The sequence below is a fragment of the Salvelinus sp. IW2-2015 genome, linkage group LG18 (assembly GCF_002910315.2).
Source record: "Salvelinus sp. IW2-2015 linkage group LG18, ASM291031v2, whole genome shotgun sequence".
NCBI classification, from domain to species: domain Eukaryota; kingdom Metazoa; phylum Chordata; class Actinopteri; order Salmoniformes; family Salmonidae; genus Salvelinus; species Salvelinus sp. IW2-2015.
In genome coordinates this window covers 49,899,561-49,922,532 of record NC_036858.1, presented here as the reverse complement: position 1 = coordinate 49,922,532, position 22,972 = coordinate 49,899,561, and the positions used below count along the sequence as shown (strand labels likewise).

At 43.0% G+C, this 22,972-nt stretch overlaps 1 protein-coding gene across 7 annotated transcripts in view; it reads right to left on the bottom strand.

The window, feature by feature from the left end:
• LOC111978725 (cell division cycle and apoptosis regulator protein 1) overlaps positions 1–22,667 on the bottom strand; it is a 31,116-nt gene extending 8,449 nt beyond the window's left edge. For 4 of the 7 annotated variants that reach the window (XM_070448570.1, XM_070448571.1, XM_070448568.1 and 1 more), the window contains exons 1-21: positions 22,600–22,667; positions 20,780–20,943; positions 18,190–18,368; positions 16,126–16,275; positions 13,462–13,491; positions 13,285–13,314; positions 13,099–13,128; positions 12,909–12,941; positions 12,590–12,616; positions 12,038–12,246; positions 11,644–11,770; positions 9,899–10,021; positions 8,569–8,761; positions 8,109–8,400; positions 6,120–6,345; positions 5,849–5,962; positions 5,548–5,714; positions 4,572–4,782; positions 3,187–3,270; positions 1,395–1,583; positions 972–1,163 (exon numbers count right to left, since the gene is read on the bottom strand). In XM_070448570.1, coding sequence (XP_070304671.1) covers positions 972–1,163; positions 1,395–1,583; positions 3,187–3,270; positions 4,572–4,782; positions 5,548–5,714; positions 5,849–5,962; positions 6,120–6,345; positions 8,109–8,400; positions 8,569–8,761; positions 9,899–10,021; positions 11,644–11,770; positions 12,038–12,246; positions 12,590–12,616; positions 12,909–12,941; positions 13,099–13,128; positions 13,285–13,314; positions 13,462–13,491; positions 16,126–16,275; positions 18,190–18,368; positions 20,780–20,891 — 2,718 coding nt within the window. In that variant the 5' untranslated portion in view covers positions 20,892–20,943; positions 22,600–22,667. Of the gene's footprint in view, positions 1–971; positions 1,164–1,394; positions 1,584–3,186; positions 3,271–4,571; positions 4,783–5,547; positions 5,715–5,848; positions 5,963–6,119; positions 6,346–8,108; positions 8,401–8,568; positions 8,762–9,898; positions 10,022–11,643; positions 11,771–12,037; positions 12,247–12,589; positions 12,617–12,908; positions 12,942–13,098; positions 13,129–13,284; positions 13,315–13,461; positions 13,492–16,125; positions 16,276–18,189; positions 18,369–20,779; positions 20,944–22,591 lie in introns of all 7 variants that reach the window. The other 3 variants (XM_070448569.1, XM_070448573.1, XM_070448574.1) reach the window with 3 other exon arrangements.
• Between the last annotated feature and the right edge of the window lie 305 nt (positions 22,668–22,972).

Here is a 22,972-nt window from a genome sequence, read left to right as displayed (position 1 = left end):
CTGCTGCTACTCGCTGTTTATTATCTATGCATAGTTACTTTACCCCTACTTACATGCACAAATTACCTCGACTAACCTGTACCCCCACACATTGACTCGGTACCGGTACCCCCTGTATATAGCCTCGTTATTGTTTTTTTTTGGTTTGTTGTTTATTTAGTAAATATTTTAACTAAATTTTTTTAACTGCATTGTTGGTTAAGGTAAGTAAGCATTTCACGGTAAGGTCTACTACACCTGTTGAATTCGGCGGATGTGACAAATACAATTTGAGAACAGCCTGGATTCTGCGGGGCATGGATTCTACAAGGTGTGGCGTTCAAACGTTGCTCAATTGGTATCAAGGGACCTAACGTGTGCTAGGAAAACATTCCCTACGCCATTACACCACAAGGACCAACGAGTGGTGCTTTCCGAGATGCCGTTCTTGATAGTGTTAACTAAAGGGGAAAACTCTAGAAAGTTGAGTGAAGTTCAATCTCGTGCTTCTCTGGGGAAGGTGGTATTTCTTCTGTGCGGCAGTCCGAGGGGAGCTGTGCACCTGTGCATGAACGCAGCTTAGAGGGAACAGTATCATTGACTGGATGTTTTTTGTTTGTAGTACCATTCTCTTTAAACCCTAGATAATGTCGTGCGTGAAAATCCCAGGAGGCAGACAGTTTCTGAGATACTGAAATGGTGTGACTAGGTCACTCGTTTTGTCCATTCTAACCAATCAAACAGTAACTGAATGCCTCGATGCCTGCTTTATATAGCAAGCCACAGCCAGTGACTCAACGTCTGTAGGAGCAAACCATTTTCGTGAACGGGGTGTCAAATTCAGTGTATGACTGGGAGATACCAATACTCAGTGCAGCTGCTGCTAATACATGTGTGTTTGTTCGTGTTCACTGAGTGTCCTGAGACTTTGTGTGTGTGTCCTGAATGTCCTCTGAAAGTGTGAGTGTTTGTGTGTGTGACTGTTGTCTCACCTCGAAGGAGTGTTCCTTGTTGTCCTCCACCCTGTAGTCCAGTAGCACGCTCAGAGACATGACGCTGCAGTCAAACTTGCCGTTCTTGGCCGCCCAGTTGGGGTGAACTATGATAGTGGGCTCGTCTGGCAGGACGTAGCGCTTCTCTCTGCGCTGGCGCTCCAACTCCTCCTGCTTCTTCCTCTCCTCCTCCTGACGGACAGACAGTCAGAGAGATGGGATGAAGAGATGGATAATCAGAAACAAGAAATCAGTGGACCCATTCAAGTAAGCCATCCCTGGTGATGCTGTTTGTCATTGTGCTAACTGTAGCTAAATGCACTAAAAGCATACCTCTGTCCAGCTTTGGTGTTAGTACAGTAGACACAAGTGTCCTAGCAGTAAGTGTCTTAGTCGTCAGTAGCCTAGTCTCCTGTACTGTACCTCTCTGTCTTCCTCCATGTGTTGAGGCTCCTCCTCATCAGGGACCTGGCTCTCTGGTTTCTCAGGCTCCTTGGCCTCCTCTACCTGCTCCTCCACTTTCAACTGCTTGGTGAGGCGTGCGATCAGCTGGGATTTTAACCCCTTAGAGCTCAGGGAGCGTGACTCTAGCTCTTTGCGCAGGTCATTCACCTACAGGAGAGGTGGTCAGTTCATCATTTATAATTATTTTGTTACACATTTAGGATGGATTGGATATACAATGTGATTCAAAATAGGAAGCTCCCACGTATTGTTTATAAAAAAAAATATATGTATTTTGTGCTGAACAAATGGATTGCGTCAGCTGCTTTTTTTGTACCACTTTACTACACATCAATACAGGAATGCTGGAATGAGACACACAATACATAACAAAATATAAGTGCACTAGTAAACTACCAAAATGCTAGCCCTGCTGAGGTGCTACAGACAAGAATGCATTGACATGACTTGTGATCAGGGCTCTAAAGTGTGACAATTTTGGTCGAGCCTAGATATTTTGCTGTGTGACCTGACATTTTATTTTGGGAGCATCAGTGCGACCCCCACAAAAATATAAATAAATCACCCAGAGAACAATTGTAACGCTAGGTTTAACTGTGCTATTCTTTCCGAGTGCCCTAGAGATGGCCTACACAATTTCTAAAAGCCTTTCCCATAAAACTTTCCAAATTAAATGTTAACGGCAAAATAAACTTAACCTACCCGGCATAATGATATGATGATTTGTATCAATTGGCTATAACGTTATGCCTGGTCCAGGGGTCGCATTAGCTTTCAGAAACCTGTATTTTCAAAACCATTTAACCTGAGTGTTATATTGAAAGTCAACAATGGAGTGATAAGGGGTGTGCGACTATAGTTTTTCTTCACACAAAATACATTAGTGTGTTTGTTTTGCAAAAACGATGCAAGGCCATCATATTTCTAATGTTTATCATAGAAAGAATCTACCCAGCTACATTTCCTAATGTTTCGCTTGAAGTCAATCTTGCATTTTAACTTGCTACCAGAGAAAAAAACTACACAGAAGGAAAGTACCGGAGAAAAGTAGTCTACACAGCAGTCAGAGCGCTGTCTGGTGATCCAATGAAGAGAGCAAAGATATTTCATCTGAGTTGAGAAGTGCAACTGAAGCACAAAATTTGTAATTTTACATTCTGATTTGGAGCGAACGCTGACTGAAGCCGAGCATAATGTACAATAAGAAGTATTTTAGATCTGCGTTTATAAGATATTTTTTCTGTGTTTTATGTTTAAATAATTTTACCATTATGTTATTGGGCTCATTTCTGGAGGTGGAAATTATATTTTAGATTCTTTCAGTATAATTTTCTAGTAGAATGTCCTTTAAAAAGCCAGAACTGAGCTTCTCAGTCCTAAATAAAATTATCCAGGGAGACCCTGAATCCTCCCCTATCCCGGACCATTTCACCCCATGCAATTTTTTGGTTAGGATTGTTGTTAAGTTGCACAGTTCCAGATGACGCCAGGTATAGATGTGGGGAACCACCTGAACCAAAACAACTAATAGCACATCAGATGAACAGTATCCTGACTCGCTAGCAATGCCAAGGTTGTGGGTTCAAATCCTGCATTACATACTAAAAATGTAGGCTATGCACTCACTGTACTCTAAATAAAAGTATATCTGCTAAGTGGCTTTAAAAGTCGAAGTAACTAACTTTGTACTGAGTAATATTCAGACATTTCTCAAGTATAGGCTATTCAACTATCAACTATCGAATACTACCTTCATTGATTTCGGATCAAGCTTAGTCCAGTGTGTCGGGGTGGTCACCTCCTTTGAATCTTCTTCATCCTTCTCCTCTTCCTCCTTTGAGAAAGAAACGTCCAACCGAGATAGAGAGATAGAGAAAGAAAAAGAAAGAGGGACAGAAAACCATTAAAACAGTCGTTCTCCTGTCGTTTTAAATAGTGAAAAAACAAAAGGTGATCCTTCACATCATGTGTCTGATAGTTTCTCTGGTCCTAGTGAGTTGCTCTGGGATGATAAAGTAGTCCTCTGCTACTGCAGGGTGGGTAGTAGGTAACACAGGGACGCCCTCTAGCTCTTTAATATAAAACCTTTATCACGGAAAACCAATGCCCCTCCCCCCATCCCCAGCGGCCAATCAATCACGTTCTGTGGAACACAAAAAGGTAAATCAATGACAGTGGGTTCCAAAGGGGGTGTGGTCTGTATCTGTGTAGTGGTAGGTACATCAGGTTCAACTCAAAGCTTGTGTTGCCAAACTCAGTGTGTATGCCAACTGTCTGTATGTGGGTTCCCTAGCTAGCCATCCTAGTCTGGCAGAGATTCTGATTTGGATAGTTCAGGATTCTGCATTATTTTGGTTCTGTTTAGGTTCTAAAAGATCATAGAAAACCATCTGTCCAAACAACTGCCCTGGAACAAACCAAGCTCTAGATACAGTCCAATCAAAACAGGAACAGACGACAGACAGAACTTAGGGAAGGGTTTTTTCTCTCTTTTCAAGTTCAGCAGATATTGAACTGAAGAAAAACTATAACAAAATCTAGAACAAACACATGCCAATGCAACTAGCTCTGCAGGTTCCAGCATTCTCTTTTAGAATCCTCAGCGGTCCCAAGCAAATAATCAAATAATGTCATTTTATCCTCCCCTCATGCAAGCAGCCAAAATTGCAAGCGGGTTCATTTTTTATTCATTGTGATTTTGGCACAAGCAAATAAAGCCAATTAAAATGAGGCTATATCCAGTTTAGTACCCAATTATGAGTAATTTATAAAGCTGGAAGCTGATTGGCCAGTCGCGGCATTGTCATTCAGATAAGACCTAGTCTCCGTCCACTGTGTCTGCTGAGTGTGAGGGAAGGTGGGGGTGTAGGGAGGGGACAGTGGGGTTAGGACCAGGTAGCAGGACGGTAGGAGAGGGGGGGACCAGTGAGAGGAACTGAACCTAAAGGGGACCAGGTAGTTCAATATCCTGCCTGCAATGATGGTGATAACTGGTTTGCCCTCTGTGTGTGTTTAGATTTGTATAACATAATGTACTGTGTGTATCTGGGGTGGTTATGTCTAGTGAATATCCTGTGGCTGTGTTCTTCCTGTGAGAAGCGGGGGAAATGAGAAGAGGGATTAGCGGTTCAGTGCCTGTTCTCCGTCAGCCTCCTTCCGCTCCGCGGACAGCTTCTCAGCCAGCTGCTCCCGAAGTCCCCGCGACAGCCCTTCCCACTCTGAGCGGGTAGGAAGACAATGCCAAACATCCGGAAGAAACAAAACCACTGTCTCCACATGTGCGGGCACTGTCCGCCCCTTGTGAGTCTCCTCAGGGCGATGATAGCGAATCTCTGCAAAACGATACCTGTCGCAAAGGAAGAAGGCGCATTGGAAAGAAACATTGGGGTCAGAGACAACTCTCAAAAACAGGGCTAGGGCTAGCCTAGGCTACATTACCCCCCCAATGACTTTTGAACTTGTTACAGTTTCCCCCCCAACACACAACATTAGCATGGAACCCAGTCTGCAGCTCTCCTAGTGGTTGTCCATTGGTTTTCAGGGATAACAGCGGCCATTTTTTGTTTTGACAAAACATCAAGCCTGGTAACACCCCAAACCCGTCTCAACCCTCGCCATCAGTCAATCAAAGCTCAGAATTTCTGTGTTTGTGTAGCTTACGACCTCACGGACGGGAGAGTTTGTGAGAGAAGACACAGAATCAGAGGACAGGACAGTGAAAGCAAGAAGTTAAATATGTAAGATATTTAACAGAATGAAAAGAAAACATTTAAAACACGAAAAGTAATGGTGGTGTCTTCTGGTCCGGGAGACTGCGCTTCGAGCCACAAAAATCAATGCATTCAATCATCCACAACATAGATATACAAAGATAGATAGAAGCAGGACGGCGTCATATGGTAGCCAAAGACATTGGAAAACAAAAAATAATTAAGAGGCAAATCAAATGACAGAATCAGTCATTAATGTCCAAAAACCAACAAAAAAAAGCTATATAGTAATCGTTGGGAGTTAACAAAACCTTATAATACTACCACTGGCCTAGTTATAGACAGAGAAAAGACAGCGATAGAAAAGAGAGAAAGGAGGTTGAGAAAAGAGCAGGACTTACCACTGAGTGCAGAGACTCAGGTCTATGCCTGTGAGGGCCTTACAACAGCGTATGGCTGTCTTTATGAGCACGGCCGGGTCCTTCTCAGGCTCCGCTCCATCCAGGGAGGGGGACCAGTGGCCCCCGATGGCCATGGCCTCGTCCTTACCCCGCATCCCCACCAGGAACTGAGCGACAGAGAGAGACCGAAAGAGAGACAAACAAGAGGTCAAAAACAAGCCTAAGCCATGCGACTCTATAACTTAGACATACCGTACGCCAGGCTAGGGAAAAACACCTGATTGGTTGACACCTAACTGACCTTGATGAGGCGGGCGGGGTGCTGGAAGGAGTCTCTGAGTTCTTGAGGGTCCTCAGCCAGAGCACAGGACTTATGGTAGAGCTCTTCTAGACTGGGGTTGGCCAGCAACATCACCTATTCAATGCATTACAACAGACAGGACAGGTGAGGGTGTGTGTGGAATACCTTAGCACTGTAAGTGGTATTAGTAGGTGTGTGTGTGTATGTATGTATCACAACATAGCGCTGTACAGGTGTATGCGCATGCAACCTGTCTGTGTGTATACCCTACCTTAGCACTGTATGTGTGGTTGGCATCGGGAGGGTCCAGCACCGCAGTGTTCTTGACCAGAGAGTCCACCTCCTTGTGCATGATGTGGAAGTTACAGTAGTTGCCGAACTGGAAGGGCCGTTGCAGGGGGAAGCCATCCACCCAGGTGAACACAGCATCAAAGAAGTCACTGGGGATGTACAGGCTCTGATAGCGTCTCCTCAGCTCCATCATGTCACAGTTAGAACTGGAGGGGAAAGAAAATAGTACAGTTCTACCAAATGTAGTCACTACAAACGGTTCTAGCAAAGCACCTAGAACCTGCTTCAATGCAGCCACATAGCATTGTTTTATCAATTACAAAACATCTTTAATACAACCTCAATTTACCTCCTCACATGCACTTCTTTATAACAATCAGAAACAGGGACACACGAGAAACAGCGAGCAGACCGAAGACTCTATGTACACTGTAAGAAAGGCCCCGAGAGGCTCCGAGTTGGTGCCGAAACCCGGGAATATATACAGTTCACCTAGTCCTCCACTACACACACACACTTCTTATTTTTTACCCCTTTTTCTCCCAAATTACGTGATATCCAAATTGGTAGCTACAGTCTTGTCCCATCACTGCAACTCCAGTACGGATAGAGGTGAATATCGCGAGCCATGTGTCCTCCGAAACATGACCCTACCAAAACGCACTGCTTCTCGACACACTGCTCGCTTAACCCGGAAGCCAGCCGCACCAATATGTTGGAGGAAACACCGTACTACTGGCGACCGTGTCAGCGTGCATGCGCCCGGCCTGCCACAGCAGTCGCTAGAGCGCGAAGGGACAAGGACATCCCTGCCGGCCAAACCCTCCCCTAAYGATGCTGGGCCAATGGTGCGCCGCGTCATGGGTCTCCCGGTCACGGCCGGATGTGACACAGCCCGGGATCGAATCSGAATCTGTAGAGACGCCTCTAGCACTTAGACCAATGCGCCACTCGGGAGGCCCCTACACACACACAGTTCTAAAGTCAACTGCTGCACCCCTGAGTAGTGACAAAAGCCCGACCCTAGGCAACACAGTGACTAGGGTCAGAGCCCTATACTACGAATCAGGTTTGAGGAGTTACTGAGGTAACTTTGGTCAACTCTCGAGTTCAACTCGGGATAACCAGTACCACGAAAGTGGCTCACCTTTTAGCCAGGTTGATTTCTATGGCAACGAACGCTTCAAAACTAACCTGCTCCGAGGCAGGCTAACTCAGGGCTAACTCCATTTATCCCGAATGAAGTGTCTGAACCGCGAGTTGAGGATAAATTAAATCAGATTTCCTCCCTTTCGCAAAGATCGCGTCATCCTCCCCTTCATTTGAGGAAGTGTTCATTTATTATGTGTTAAAAACTAGTCATGTTAAAATACCTATCACATTACACATTTAATAATGACAGAATGCATTTGAAACTTCAAGCACAGTAAAACTTTTGTAAGGAGGAAGCCTGTGCTGGAATGTGAAGCTAACTGAAGCTGGCTAGCTTTAGAAAACCCTGAGTAGATCTAGCTTCCTTCGTAGTATACCCCTCTGGTTTCAATTGACTCTTTTGGCATAGAGAAACTATGTCACTGTCTATGAAGGGAAAAAAACTAATTCAGGGGACTCTCCCCCAAAATTAAAAGGAAGACAAGCCAGAACGTCACAATTGAAAACCAAAGTGTGCAGGAAAAACCTTTTCAGTGGTTTTAGTTAAGGTAGTTGATGCAAACTAGCCACTTGTGAAATGCACTCATTAAAGATGACCTCCGTGATCTCCATCTTGCTAGCTACTATTTAGCATTTTATTCAAACGGATAAACTAGTGATGTAGGCAGTGGTGTAGTTCCTCTATGCCAAGAGTCCATCATTTAAATCAGACCCTAGTCACTGTGTTGCCAATGGTCGGGTTTTCGAGATTACACCCAGATATAGTAGCAATGAAAATCTGAAACTGACCAATCATTATAATGATTGGTCGACCCACCCGTCCAGGCTGAACTTGGAGAACTGGACGGTGTAGCGAGGCACCACCCTACGAGGTCGGCGTGGGGAGCGATCACGTCTCGGAGAACGGTCCCTGGAGCGTTTACGTATGGGAGAGCGCTCTCTGGACCTCCTGCGCTCACGGTCTCTTTCACGACTGCGTTCATCCTTGGTCCTGAGGATGAGTTCAGGGCGGTCATTACGGTTGGGGAAGCGGGGGGAGGGGTCCAGACGCCGGACGGGCTGAGGCATCATCCTCACTGGGGGCTGAAGCAGACCTCCTGAGAACACATCTAGAGGAAAGGGGAAACACGCAAAGTGAGAAAGAGAAACAGACACAGACAGACAAATACATAAACACAGACAGATATATTACAAATCATTTCTTTATTTTCTGCAAAAGTAGCAACTAAATCTAAAAGCATAAGAAAAACACAAATCGACATCATAGTGCCCCCTACCTTTGGGTGGTGGCTGTGATAGCAGGGGCGGAGGGGGGTTATGGAGGAGCGGGGCCAAGGAGGCAGCAGAGAGCTGGGCCTGGAGCAGGGGAGGAGGAGGACCCTGGGCCTGTACATTGAAATTGGTGGGGGGAGGCAGAGACTGGAGCATGTTGGGACCCGGCTTCATCATATTAGGGCCTGGAGGCTGGCTCTGGGGTGGGGTATGGGAGAAAAGAGGTTAGCATTACCCCAGAGCTGTCCCATGAGGTATCTTACCAGAGTAAGTGATTTATTTTGATTTCTTGTCCCATATATGAGCTTAAGTTAAAGAAATGTGCTTCATGGATATCATTATGCAAAGAGGACATACACCAAATGAGGTTTGTGCCGCTGCCAACAGGTAACCATGTGCTAAAGCAAAACAGACCTAAAGGAGTGAGGTTTGGAAGGCGTCCATTTCTTTCACCCAAAATGTTTTTTTTTGGCAAGTCAGTTGTTTCAATCAGGTACAGTGACTAAATTCTGTCAACAAACGAGAAAACTACTGCCAAAGTAGCATATATTCGGTCTGCATTATCTGCAAAGACAGGACAGGTTCCACGAAAAAAAAACGACAAAAAGGTGAAGTTGTAAAACTCTGCAAACCATGGAATGATAGGTGTATGACTTTCTGTTTGATGTATGGAGAACTTTGATAGTAGTTTGATAGTAGTTCCTAACCTGTTTGTGAGGTGAAAAGGTGATAATCATGTGTGAAAATCATAACATTGAAGAAGGGTCAGAGAAGTGAAGAAAAAGTGTGTCAAAAGTGCATTCTGAAAGATATCCTAGAAATCCTAGTATTTGTTGATTTAACTTCTTTAATGTCTGTAAAAATGTAAGCGAAAAACACAAAAAACATTACCATCAATGGGACTCGCATGGTTAGCCTAAATCAACAATGAAAGGAAATCTTATGGATTGCACCTTCAAAATTGCAAATTTCCCCGGTTGAGAAAATCTTCATTGATTTCACTGTTAGAAAAGCCCCAAATATATGCGTAGACATTTAGATTGCATTCAGAAACATTTTCTGACAGACCTTAAGGCCCTGAGATAAAATGTATTCAATGCATTATATGTGCTTTTATAGATCAGGAAACCATCTGGGTCTGAAACACAAATAAATGCTCAGCTTGAAGAAGGAAAAGAGAGAGAAGACAGAAAGTTGAGGAGAGAGAATAGAAGAGAATATAAGAGAGGAGGGAGAAGCACACATTGTGTGAAAGAAGTAGGAATATGTATAAAGAAAAAAGAAAGAGAATAAGAGGGCCATAGAGGTGTGTATGTGGGGGGGGGGGGGGGTTACATTTTGTCTGTTGTCCATGCCGACGGAGTGCATGTCTGAGTAGCGCTGCTGCATTCCCTGGTCAGCATAGAAGCTGCTCAACTGTGGGGGAACTGGAGGTAAGGACTGGGGCTGCTGCTGAAGCTAGGGGAGGAGGGGTGGAGATCAGAGTGGTTAATAACAGACACACACAGGGCTGGGTTCCAATCTGATCACTCTCAAACTTCACCTCTGCACTGAGATCGGAGGGTGAATATGGCAATGGCTCCATCTATACTGCTTGAAGGCTACAAGTAGGCTACATGTAGGCTTACATTACATTTAAAATCAGAGAGTGAGTCAAGCAGGGCAGACGGGAAGAGCGAGCCAATGATCAGGTTGGAATTAAACCCTGGAAGCATTCAAATTGAGGTGGAAGGTGTCACTGGCGTATGCCTCGATCAGAACGACAGTGTCATTTAAAAAAAAAAATATTTAACCTTTATTTAACTAGGCAAGTCAGTTAAGAACAAATTCTTATTTACAATGACAGCCTAGGAACAGTGCCTTGTTCAGGGGCAGAACGACAGATTTTTACCTTGTCAGCTCGGGGATTCGATCTAGCAATCTTTCGGTTACTGGCTCTAACCATTAGGCTACCTGCCGCCTTCATCATTGCATCAATACTGAGTAATAAATTCTGCAGTTGTAACCTTCTTCATTATGTAAGCCAAGATTTTTTGTAGATACGTGTGCAACAAAAGTTCAACATTCACCTTTAGCTACTATACTGAACAAAAATATAAACGCAACATGTAAAGTGTTGGTCAAATTTTGTGCACAAATTTGTTTAAATTCCTGTTAGTGAGCATTTCTCCTTTGCCAAGACAATTCATCCACCTGAGAGGTGTGGCATATAAAGAAGCATGATCTTTACGCAGGTGCACCTTGTGCTGGCAACAATAAAATTGCACTAAAATGTGCAGTTGTCACACAACGCTACAGATGTCTCATGTTGAGGGAGCATGCAGACTGCACGAATGTCCACCAGGACCTCCACATCCTGCTTCTTCACCTGCGGGATCGTCTGAGACCAGTCACCCGGACAGCTGATAAAACTGTGGGTTTGCACAACTGAAGAATTTCTGCACAAACTGTCAGAAACCGTATCAGGGAAGCTCATCTGAGTGCTCACCTTACTCACCAGGGTCTTGACCTGACTGCAGTTCAGCATTGTAACAGACTTCAGTGGGCAAATGCCCACCTTCGATGGCCACTGACACGCGGGAAAAGTGTCCCAGTTTCAACTGTACCGGGCAGATGGCAGACGGCGTGTATGGCGTTGTGTGGGCAAGCGGTTTGCTGATGATGCCAACGTTGTGAACAGAGTTCCCCATGGTAGCGGGAGGGGGGGGTTATGGCATGGGCAGACATAAGCTAGGCCCATTGTCGTGCCATTCATCCGCCACCATCACCTCATGTTTCAGCATGATAATGCACGGCCCCATGTCGAAAGGATCTGTACACAATTGTACACAACGCACTGCAAATGCCTCTGCAACCCAATGCTGCAAGGCAAATGCAGAGTTCCATTGGAAATGAATGTACTTCTGGTGTACCAAAACGAAATGACGCTGTCAATCTGATCAAGGCGTAAGGCTTTGGTTTTAGCTGTTGACAGGGTCACCAGGATCATATTCAGTAGGGAGACAAAAGTTATTCAGTTTTACTTCAGGACTGTCTACTGAATGTGTCCCATGTGTGTGTAGGGGCTAGGTGAGGCTCACCGATTGGTTGGCCAGCTGAGGTAAGGTCTGAATGCGCTGGGCGTTCCATTTGAAAGGCATGTTGGGGTTGTACACGGCCTCCACTAGGACCCTGTCACCCACCTGGGGGGTCTTCCCCTTCACCGCACTGTGGAGACATCACCCATTATTTACCCACTTGAAATTGCTTTAGAAACTGCAATATACGGAGACTTCACACTTGAAATTAAACAAAACATTACTGCTTTAGAATAAAAGGTACACAAATTAGGAATGCAATCAGCAAAATATAGAAAACCCATGGGAAAAAAGACAATTGGTCCGATGTCTTCTGTGGCCCAATCCTAAAAGGACTCCTAAACTCTATGCACTTGTGGAGATCTGAGAGGACTTGGGCCAGAGTCTGAACACTCACCTGAGCTGGAAGAAGACGTCCTCATCCACAAAGCCGAATGTGTCATGCAGCTTGTTGACAACGCCGGTGAAGACGCGCTGTTTCTGGGGCTGGCTCTGCTGCTGGCTCTGCTGCTGGTGGCTGGAGCGAGGCGTGGGGTAGGACACGGTGATCTGGGCTGTCTGCTGGGGGTTGGACAGAGAGAGGCTGGTGGGGAGAGCCACGGGGGGCTGGGGAGGAGGAAAGTTATAGGTCAGTGTTCAGGGACAACTTCATCCTACTACTACCTTCTGTATAAGTTCTAAATGGATGAATTGTATGAAGTCCCACTAAATTCTAAATCTGTGTATTTAATAATGGAACTGTTTGAAGTGTCTACTGTATATGGAACCTATCATGTTATTTGCGATTTAATTGAATCAAATGTCCCTTAGCGGTTCTCATTTATTAAAAGGTGTTGATAATTACACTCATTGTGGCCATACATGTCCTGTTATTGTATTTGGCTATGAAGAAGGTTAAAACATGTAACCTGGATTTAAAACTGAAAAGTGATAAGGTGGGGATGCCTACCGGGAATTTGTTTTCACCACTCCAGTTCTTTCAACATCCGCGCAGATGGCAGAAAAAGAGACACGGTCACGTTAGACTATTATGATGCATTCACAATTCCTTCCCCAATAGCTTTGGTTTTGTACCGCATGCTTCCAAAATCACAGCCTACTTATAACAAGGGCGCGTTTGGAATTTTCATGACAAAATGGCACCTTTTTAGGCCTATTATATTTGACTAAATAATTCTACTCAAGACAAGATGACTTAAGTGGCAATACTTTTTCTGAAAGGTGCATTAAATTTACAAGAAAGACAAGTTTGTTCCTAATCAGCCTACCTGTGAAAGCAGCGCTTGCTGGGGCTGGGGGAGCTGTAGAGAGAATGATAGATAGAGATAGATAGAAAGAGAACAGTTACTACTGTGTGTATATAGAATAGAGTACATTCCACACCCCAGCACCAAGAATGAAGTGCCTTGTGATTTGACTGATTTGACTGTGCTGCGGCTGGGAACCGCTGCTGCTTACCCCGTATAAGTCTGTATGCTGTTGATGTTGCTAAAGAGACAGGGCACACAAACACGCAGAAATAGCAATAAGTCTTTCATTGAGTCAACTATACATTTGTTGATTGATAGATATCATGAGTATGGCTTTTCTCAAATCAAGGCGATTCAAAGTTGTCTGTGCGAGTTGCAAACATCAATCATTTACCCCGTAGGAGTCTGTATGTTGTTGATGTTGCTGAAGAGACGGGATACACACACGCAGAAATTGCAATAAGTATTTCATTGAGTAAATAATACATTTGTTGATTGATACATATGAGTATAGCCTTTTTCAAATCAAGGCGATTCAGTTGTCTGTGTGAGTTGAACATCAATCATTTACCCCGTATGAGTCTGTATGTTGTTGATGTTGCTGAAGAGACGGGGTACACACACAAATGCAGAAATTGCAATAAGTATTTCATTGAGTAAACATTACATTGTTTGATTGACACATATCAAGTGACCAGCATTAGTGAGGTATTTTTCAAGTTGGTTGAACATCAATAATTTGCACAAAAAAAAAATAACATTCCTAGGGAATGCAGCACAGGAGGCTGCAGAGGGGAGGACGGCTCATAATGATGTCTGGAACGATGCAAACGGAATGGCATCAAACACCTGGAAACCATGTCTGATGTACAGTTGAAGTAGCAAGTTTACATACACTTAGGTTGGAGTCATAAAAACTCGTTTTCAACCAATCCACAAATTTCTTGTTAACAAACTATAGTTTTAGCAAGTCAGTTAGGACATCTACTTTGTGCATGACACAATTCATTTTTCCAACAACTGTTTACAGACAGATTATTTCACTGTATCACAATTCGGGTGGGTCAGAAGTTTACATACACTAAGTTGACTGTGCCTTTAAACAGCTTGGAAAATTCCAGAAAATTATGTCATGGCTTTAGAAGCTTCTGATAGGCTAATTGACATAATTTGAGTCAATTGGAGGTGTACCTGTGGATGTATTTCAAGGCCTACCTTCAAACTCAGTGCCTCTTTGCTTGACATCATGGGAAAATCAAAAGATTTTGAGCCAAGACCTCAGAAAAATAATTGTAGACCTCCACAAGTCTGGTTCATCCTTTGGAGCATTTTCAAAATGCCTGAAGGTACCACGTTCATCTCTACAAACAATAGTACGCAAGTATAAACACCATGGGACCACACAGCCGTCACACCGCTCAGGAAGGAGACGTGTTCTGTCTCCTAGAGATTAATGTACTTTGGTGCGAAAAGTGCAAATCAATCCCAGAACAGCAGCAAAGGACCTTGTGAAGATGCTGGAGGAAACAGGTACAAAAGTATCTATATCCACAGTAAAACGAGTCCTATAATTGACATAACCTGAAAGGCCGTTCAGCAAGTAAGAAGCCACTGCTCCAAAACTGCCATAAAAAAGCCAGACTATGTTTGCAACTGCACATGGGGACAAAGATTGTACTTTTTGGAGAAATGTCCTCTGATCTGATGAAACAAAAATACAACTGTTTGGCCATAATGACCATCGTTATGTTAGGAGGAAAAAGGGGGAGGCTTGCAAGCCGAAGAACACCATCCCAACCGTGAAGCACGGGGGTGGCAGCATCATGTTGTGGGGGTGCTTTGCTGCAGGAGGGACTGGTGCACTTCACAAAATAGATGGCATCATGAGGTAGGAAAATTATGTGGATAAATTGAAGCAAAATCTCAAGACAACAGTCAGGAAGTTAAAACTTGGTCGCAAATGGGTCTTCCAAATGGACAATGACCCCAAGCATACTTCCAAAGTTGTGGCAAAATGGCTTAAAGACAACAAAGTCAAGGTATTGGAGTGGCCATCACAAAGCAATGACCTCAATCCTATAGAAAATTTGTTGGCAGAACTGAAAATGCATGTGCGAGCAAGGAGGCCTACAAACCTGACTCAGTTACACCAGCTCTGTCAGGAGGAATGGGACAAAATTCACCCAACTTACTGTGGGAAACTTGTGGAAGGCTACCCAAAACATTTGACCCAAGTTAAACAATTTAAAGGCAACGCTACCAAATACTAATTGAGTGCATGTAAACTTCTGACCCACTGGGAATGTGATGAAAGAAATAAAAGCTGAAAGAAATAATTATCCTATTATTCTGACATTTCACATTCTTAAAATAAAGTGGTGATCCTAACTGACCTAAGACAGGAAATGTTTACTAGGATTAAATGTCAGGAATTGTGAAAACTGAGTTAATGTATTTGGCTAAGGTGTATGTAAACTTCCGACTTCAACTGTATTTGATATCATTCCACTGATTCCGCTCCAGTCATTACCACAAGCCCGTTATCCCCAATTAAGGTACCACCAACCTCCTGTGGAATGTAATATAAGACAACTACTACATAGGTCAAAGAGAACAAAAGGGGAAACTATGCTGCAGAGTCTAGCCTCTAAAAAATCTGATTTGACAAACACGGATGCCATTTTCTTTTATCTAAGTGAAACCCATTTGTCAATGAAATCCTGTGACTCAGTGAGTGAGAGGTCTAACTGACGTGATATGAACTGGCTGCTCTGGGTTAGAACACTCAAGTGTTCTTAAAGTGGGTTAAAGTTCTGGAACTCTGCCCAGTTCGACAGTTTTGCTGACAAGCTCTAATTCGTTTACAAACCAAGCAGCAAAAACATGTATCAAACCCCCAACAACAGAGCACTACTCCAGATATTCTCAAAGCCTTTATAACTGTACCAAGGTCCACCACAGAATGTCATATTACTGACTCCATGACAGGAAAACAGAATATTTTGTATAACTAAAAAGGAAAGATATGTGCTCATTAGGAGAGATTGAAGACATTAGGAATTCCAGATTGATCGTCATATGAACTAACATTATATGACATACTAAACATATTCTCCAATCATAGCCATCAGGGGCAAAACTCAAAACACATAAGGTCAATAGCTTCTAAGAGAAACGTCATCCTACTCAACCTAGAACAGGGTATTTCACTTGGTGTAATGACCATGTGTCTCACCTGATGGGGTACATTGTAGAGCTGCTGAGGAGGAGGCTGCTGAGGAGGAGGCTGTTGTTGCTGCTGCTGCTGCTGTTGCTGTTGTTGCTGTTGTTGTTGCTGCTGCTGCTGCTGTTGCTGATACTGCTGCAAGGCCGAGTTGATTTGAGACTAAAACAATAAGCGAGATGAGACAGAGAAAAAGTTHAAATGACTTGATGTTGCTTTGAAGGGAAGACCATTTACTAAACAGTTAGTGACTTCATACTCAACCACAGCGATGAGAAGAAAAAAAGGGTTATTTTTCTCAGACTTTCACTCAGAATCTAAAGAATATGTTGTTCACACTGATCTGTCTCATGGTGTGGGGGTGTTTATCAGTTCATCACCCACAAATCAGAACACGAGAACAGGTTTTCCAACATCACAGCTCCTTCAAGTCTAGTGAGGTTTGGCTGCTTACCAATCTCTGTACCTCGGTGGTTCCCAAACCAGTTTGTCTGACCAAAATAATGCTCATCATTGGAAATGTTTCTTCAGTAAACAAAATCCAGAAAGTTCAGGTGAAATTAGACGTGATCAACCAATGGGGTATCTCCCTACCATTTTGGGGACTTTTGGGTTGTGTTCATTTGGCACAAAACCAAAGTTACTACCTGAGCTTATCCAGCAACAACAACAATAACAGTGACCCGAATCAGGAAACTAGGCATATGTCKCAAGTCACAGAAGGGCCGTTTGAATTATTTCTGTATTTTTATCAAAGTGTCTTTTTTTGGCAGAAATGCCTTCTCGAAAATGTGAACTTTCATGTGCCTTAATAACAAACTTGTATGCCATCTGTAAATACGAATAAAATTGTTAAATTAAGAGCCTTGTTGGTTAAGCCACAGAAAAATATAGTAACCTTTCCACTAGCCATGATTGACTGAGATAACGAGTGAGCTGGACATGCCGAGAGAGGAGTTCGGATTGGTCTGCCATATTCAAGGCTTCTGTCAATTTGAGCTCGTCAGTCTATGTTGGTAATCCTGTCGAAATCGTTTTTTCTTTTTTCTTTATGTATTGTGTAGTGGAGCTGCATAAGTGTTGCTCTCCACTTTCTGGAGGATGAAGTTTTGCAATCAGTGGAATTAGAGTATGATAGGTAAAGAGACGGAGAAAACCCCTGTCTCCGGATTACATCTTCAAACTAAGGGCAACCGTGGTATGGCATTCCTGACAGGGAGACGCGTCCATAATTTCTGTCAAAATTAGAAACGTGTAATATCTGAAAATGTAAGATAGCTAGCTACATTTTCAGATATGACACGTTTCTAATTTTGACAGAAGATGCTTTCATTTCAAGCTAAAGTGTACTGTTAGCTAGCTAGCTAACGTTAGCTGGCTGGCTCCCTAGCTGACGTTATTCTTTGTTTCCTAGTACCGTTTGCTTTTCTAGTTAAAGCCTAATGTTAGCTAGCTAACATTGAACCTGGTTGGTTAGCTCCTAGTACTGTGACATTGTTGGAACTTTGTTCATTGTTGTTTAACTAGCTAACGTTAGCTGGCTGGCTCGTTAGCTAATGTTACGTGGCGTGTGTACAAAACCTGCTGAATATTGCCGGTGTCAGTAAACGTTTGCAAAAAAATAATTAAAGTAATTAAATTGTTGCCAGCAGTGCTGGTTAGGCTGTTTTCATGTTATCCAGAGGTAAACAAATCATCGGCCAGTGCGTCAAGTGTGCGCTCTGAGAGCAAAACAAGATGGGTGGGGCTAAAGCTTAAGAGGGTGTGAACGATGCTGAATGGGTGTAGACAAAGAAGAGCTAGATACCAAAACATTCAAAGGTGATTTTCTCAAAAGTGAGTTTACAAGTTCAGAGCAGAATTACTTTCCCATTGTTCCTCAAATGCAGTGTATAATATACCATTTTGTAGCTCTGAGTCTCTACTTTTATCCAATGTAAAAAACACAATTTCACATTTTGCTACATAAGACCGAATCCAGGGGGTGAGTCACAAATATTATCATATTCTGTTAAAGAACATGTAGCTTCATTGTGCCTAGCGGAACACTGCCAAGCTGAGCCTAGCGTAGCTCACCTGTTGCAGTGCTGCAGCGGCGGCGGCTGCGGCTTGCTGCTGCAGGGCTGCAGTCTGTTGGGAAAGCTGGTAGTTGGAGGCGGACGACTGGGAGTTGAGGGAGGCTGCAGACAGGGCCGATTGCTGGGAGTACATAGAGGGAGACGCACCCAGGAGAGATGGCTGCTGCACACCTAGAGCTGCAGGGGAGAGATGGGTGTGGGAATAGAAGAATGCAGAAAGAGTGGTGTTAGGATGTATGGCAAGTGAGAGGAATGGAGTGATAGACCGGCAGAACAAGAAAGAGAAAAGAAATGACGGGAGAGAGAGAAAGAAAAAAGTATAGTACTTTGAATATCCAGCGGACTAATCTGAACCCCCTCCATCACAAACTTTGCCAAAGAGATCAGTGAGATTCAGTTTCCTTCAAGCACTGTACCCTCAACCCAGCGTTACCGTTATCCGGTAATAGCAAGCTTTTGTCCCAAAAAATAATAATAGAAAAACTGACAAATAAAATTGTCACCGGCCAATTTGCGAAATAATGCTTTTTAGCCTATTTATTATTGGAAATATGTTTATCGGTCAATAGGTACATTTGCACAATTTAGTGGAATTAAATTGGCGCACAGTATATTCTTTATGCATCTTATTAATCACACATGTAGGCCTACAGCATACAAATACAAAGCCTTTGAGCAGAAAATCAGTCAGCAGCAAAAGCTGCTGCTACTGCATCTCAAACAGCAAACATAGGCAACAAAAGTCAGGCTTCATCAGCGCATCACACACCACTTTGCAATGAGCTGGAGGCAGTATGCATTTTGAAAACATATACTTAATTGTTTGAAACCTGAACATTTTAATACATATTATGAGGCATGTCTTACCTGCTTCAAAATGTGTAGCCTAGACAACTTTCTTTCATTGCCCAGTAACCAAATTATTTTCTCTGTCACATGAAACCACTTGCATGAGCGGTGTCCTTTTGACAATGGTGTTTTCCTGCTAATTGCATTACGGAACGAACAATAGTGCGTAGTCTAATGCCTTGTGCGCATTGCTGCGCTTATAATGTTAAGAACATTATACATTTTAAGATAAACGTTCTGATCTATTGCATCAGACTCATTGCTTAGATGTGGATGTCGATTAAGGCAGCCCTCCACACCTCTCTGATTCAGAGGGGTTGGGTTAAATGCGGAAGACACATTTCAGTTGAATGCATTCAGTTGTACAACTGACTAGGTATCCCCCTTTCCATWAAAAAAAACTTTTTTATGTAGCCTAGGCCTACTGGTTGTATGAATTTGGGATCGATCGTCCGACCACTATCCCAAAGTCTGTTTGGAATAGGCCATTTCTTTCTCCACCAGCTGACCAATAAAACGTGTCAACTTTTTTTACTATGGGGGATAGTAGATTGACATAGAATAACTGTCCACATTTACTAGCCTAACATCTTCAGTGCACATCAAAATATTGTAGGAAAGACCGCACATCGCCCTCGACATTCATGTTCTGTTAATCCTTAAGTCCTTAAGAGTCTAAGCTGGGGGTTCGGTGTACTAAGCTAACATATGGAATTCTTAAGATAGCTAAATGATCCTTGGTATGACTATGTGACATAGAATATTAGGACCCCTTAAGGTATGTATATGATGAAACAGAATTTGCTTTACTGCTATTATCCCATAGAAACACAATGAATAACAGCTTCATACATGGATAAATATAGAGTAAAAAAAAAAACTATTCAAAAAATGAAGTTATGAAAGATTGACATGCTTTTAACCCCTTATTTTAGGCACCCCTATTTTAGGCACAGAACTATCTCCATATATACTGTACTTCCATTTATTTTTTAAGCTGGTACCGGGCTACTTTCAGACAAGTCTTGTGAGGCTTCTGGGTGTCCTAGAGCAAAACAACCAACCTGTTCGTGAGAGACTCACCTTTCCTTAGAGGGAGCATATTAGTGTGTTGCCCAAACTATTCGGACACTACTGACAGAAGTTGGCACATCGGCTGTACCGACTTCAGACAAGTCCTGTGACGTTTGTGGGGGTCGTAGAGCAAAACGGAGAACACCATCGTGTTCGTGGGAGTCATCTTTAGTTTGTAGGTCAAACCGTTCGTACGTTATAGACGTTTTCATGAGAAGACCGATTTTCGGAATGTCTCATGATCTGACAAACACTGCTCCAGCTCTGCCACCTTCACCACAGATGCGGAAGGGCGACATCGGCAGATGCTGTGGATTGAGACGCAGCCCWTGCCAAAAAAAAACTGGCGGATTTTGATGGGAAATGTTTTATTGTGTTAATTAATTTAGACTCTAGGGTGTGAAAATGAATTACCATAATCTAAATGTGATTTCTGTCAGTCATTCTGAGCACCGTGGGTGGACACCCTAATCAGGTTATGCACCCAATGTATATGGGTCCGGTAAATTTCACAAATGTTTGGTAAATTAAAATACTGCCAGTCAAATGTCCGGCGTCACATTTTCCTAACTGAAACCCTGCCTCAACCTCACATTAATTGTATCCCACAGATGAGTACAGATTATAGAAGGAAAGGCAGTCATCCAGCAAAATGTCATACTCACAGTGTAGGCTGTTGAGGTCCATGGACTGTCCTGAGTGGCTGGGTTGGGACACCCCCGTGGCAGTGAACTGAGCCGCCCACGGTGGGTTCTTCTGTCCCCCAAACTGGGCCATGAGTTACGGCTCGAGCTTAAGTGTATTGCCGGAACTGATTTAGGTTTATATCCTGTCAAAACAACAACCCGGAAATGGGTCTATTTGTATAAGGATTCTTCATTTGACATTTACCTTGCTTTCATTGAACACAAACACTGGCATCTAGCAACAAAAACAAACAATACAGGAGGAGATTGTTACAGATTTACTTACAGCTAATACAATACCTAGCTAGCTAAATCATATCAGCTAACGTTAGCTTGGATAATATATCGTTAAGTTACCACCTTAGCTAAAACGACAACAACGTTAGGCCTCCTGACAGCTGCCTCTACTAGGCGGGATAGTGAGACTAGCAACAACAGAATTAATGGGCAGGGTAGACAAATTTTCACTGCTGGAAAATGTCGCTTAGTTGGCCAGCTAGCTATCCCTTGATCATGACTCTCAGTTTTATTACATTACACATACGAGTCATTGGATGAAGGTGTCTTCTGTATGGGACTTTTTGTTAATAATAGAAAGCCTTAGAATTAGAAAATTTTGAATTAATAAATGTGGCATACTATTTATAGCTAGCCTCTTCAACTCTGATGCCCCCTGGTGGCATTTTCTAAACTACGCATAATATTGTATACTACCCTCAAAGTACATTTTGGTTTCAGAACTAAGTCCGACAAACACAAGCTTAGTACTGTTAGAAAGGTGGGAAACAATGTGTTTACTACAGAGCCTGAGATACAACAGATTCCCAGTTCGTCCACTAGACAGCAGTAGATCACATGTCTCTTGGCCATTTCAAAATCAAATCAAATCAAATTGTATTTGTCACATACACATGGTTAGCAATGTTAATGCGAGGGTAGCGAAATGCTTGTGCTTCTAGTTCCGACCATGCCGTAAAACCAGTTGATTCACTGTGCCAAAAAGGCTGAATGGATTTTCAAGCCTGACATATGAAAATGACCCTAGCAATCAGGCCTTTCAAGTTATCGAGGTGAGAAAACGTATTTTCATCATTCACGTTTCCTATTGTAAACAAGTGAGAAATCAACGGTGCATGTGGAGGATGCATACAAGGTAATGTGGATGGAGAAGAAAATGCATTGCTTTACAATGACAATCAGTGTGTATCCTTTCCTACTAAATGTTTGCACTATTAGTGACTTGACCTACATTGCACACTATGAATATGGCCATTGCGCATGATTTATGGCCTTTATGGGGGGGGGGGGGTCTTACAAAAGACAAGAGCTGTAGCTGTCAAATGATTTGTACTTTCTATTTTCTGAACAAATATTTGTTTGGGGGTACCTGTACAGGGCCCAAAACAACCAAGTTTAACAGGCCATCTAGCTAATGCACATGCTAGACAATTACAGATATCATCTACCTGGTTAGCCTTTAACTATAAATAGCCATAGGCTAACTAACAACATTTACTGGGTTAGCTTGCTAACGGAGATAAATAACTAGATAGCTAGCTATGATGATGACTCGTGGGTTTTGTTATCAAAGCAAAGACGACTAGTAACGTAGCTAACGTTAGCTATAACGAGGCCTAAACAAGGCAACACACGACGCAGCTCTATAAGAGACTGATGGACAGCAAGGCTGATGGACATTCCAATTTTGCGACAATAATTGCGTTCTGCAGTAAGGAAAGCATCCAAAATGTTTATTACATTAACAGATAGAGGAAAAAATATTGTCCTCACGCCTTTACCTCTGTCCTCTGTTCATTCACCGGCGGAGATGGATCAAAAACTGTCGCCGCGCATGCGTAGATCAGGGGGCGCGCACGCGTACTACATACTTTTCTTTGACGACAAAATTACAAGGTCGGTCAGGCAATCTGTGTAATCTTCAAAAAGTATTCATATGCCTTGATTTATTCCATATTTTGCTGTGTTACGGCCTGAATTCAAAATGGATTAAAAAATAATAATAATAATTTTCGACCATCTACACAAATACCCCATAATGACCAAGTGAAAACGTTTTTAGAAATGTTAGCAAATTTATTGAAAATTAAATACAGAAATATCTCATTTACATAAGCATTCACACCCCCGAGCCAACAAATGTCAGTCACATTT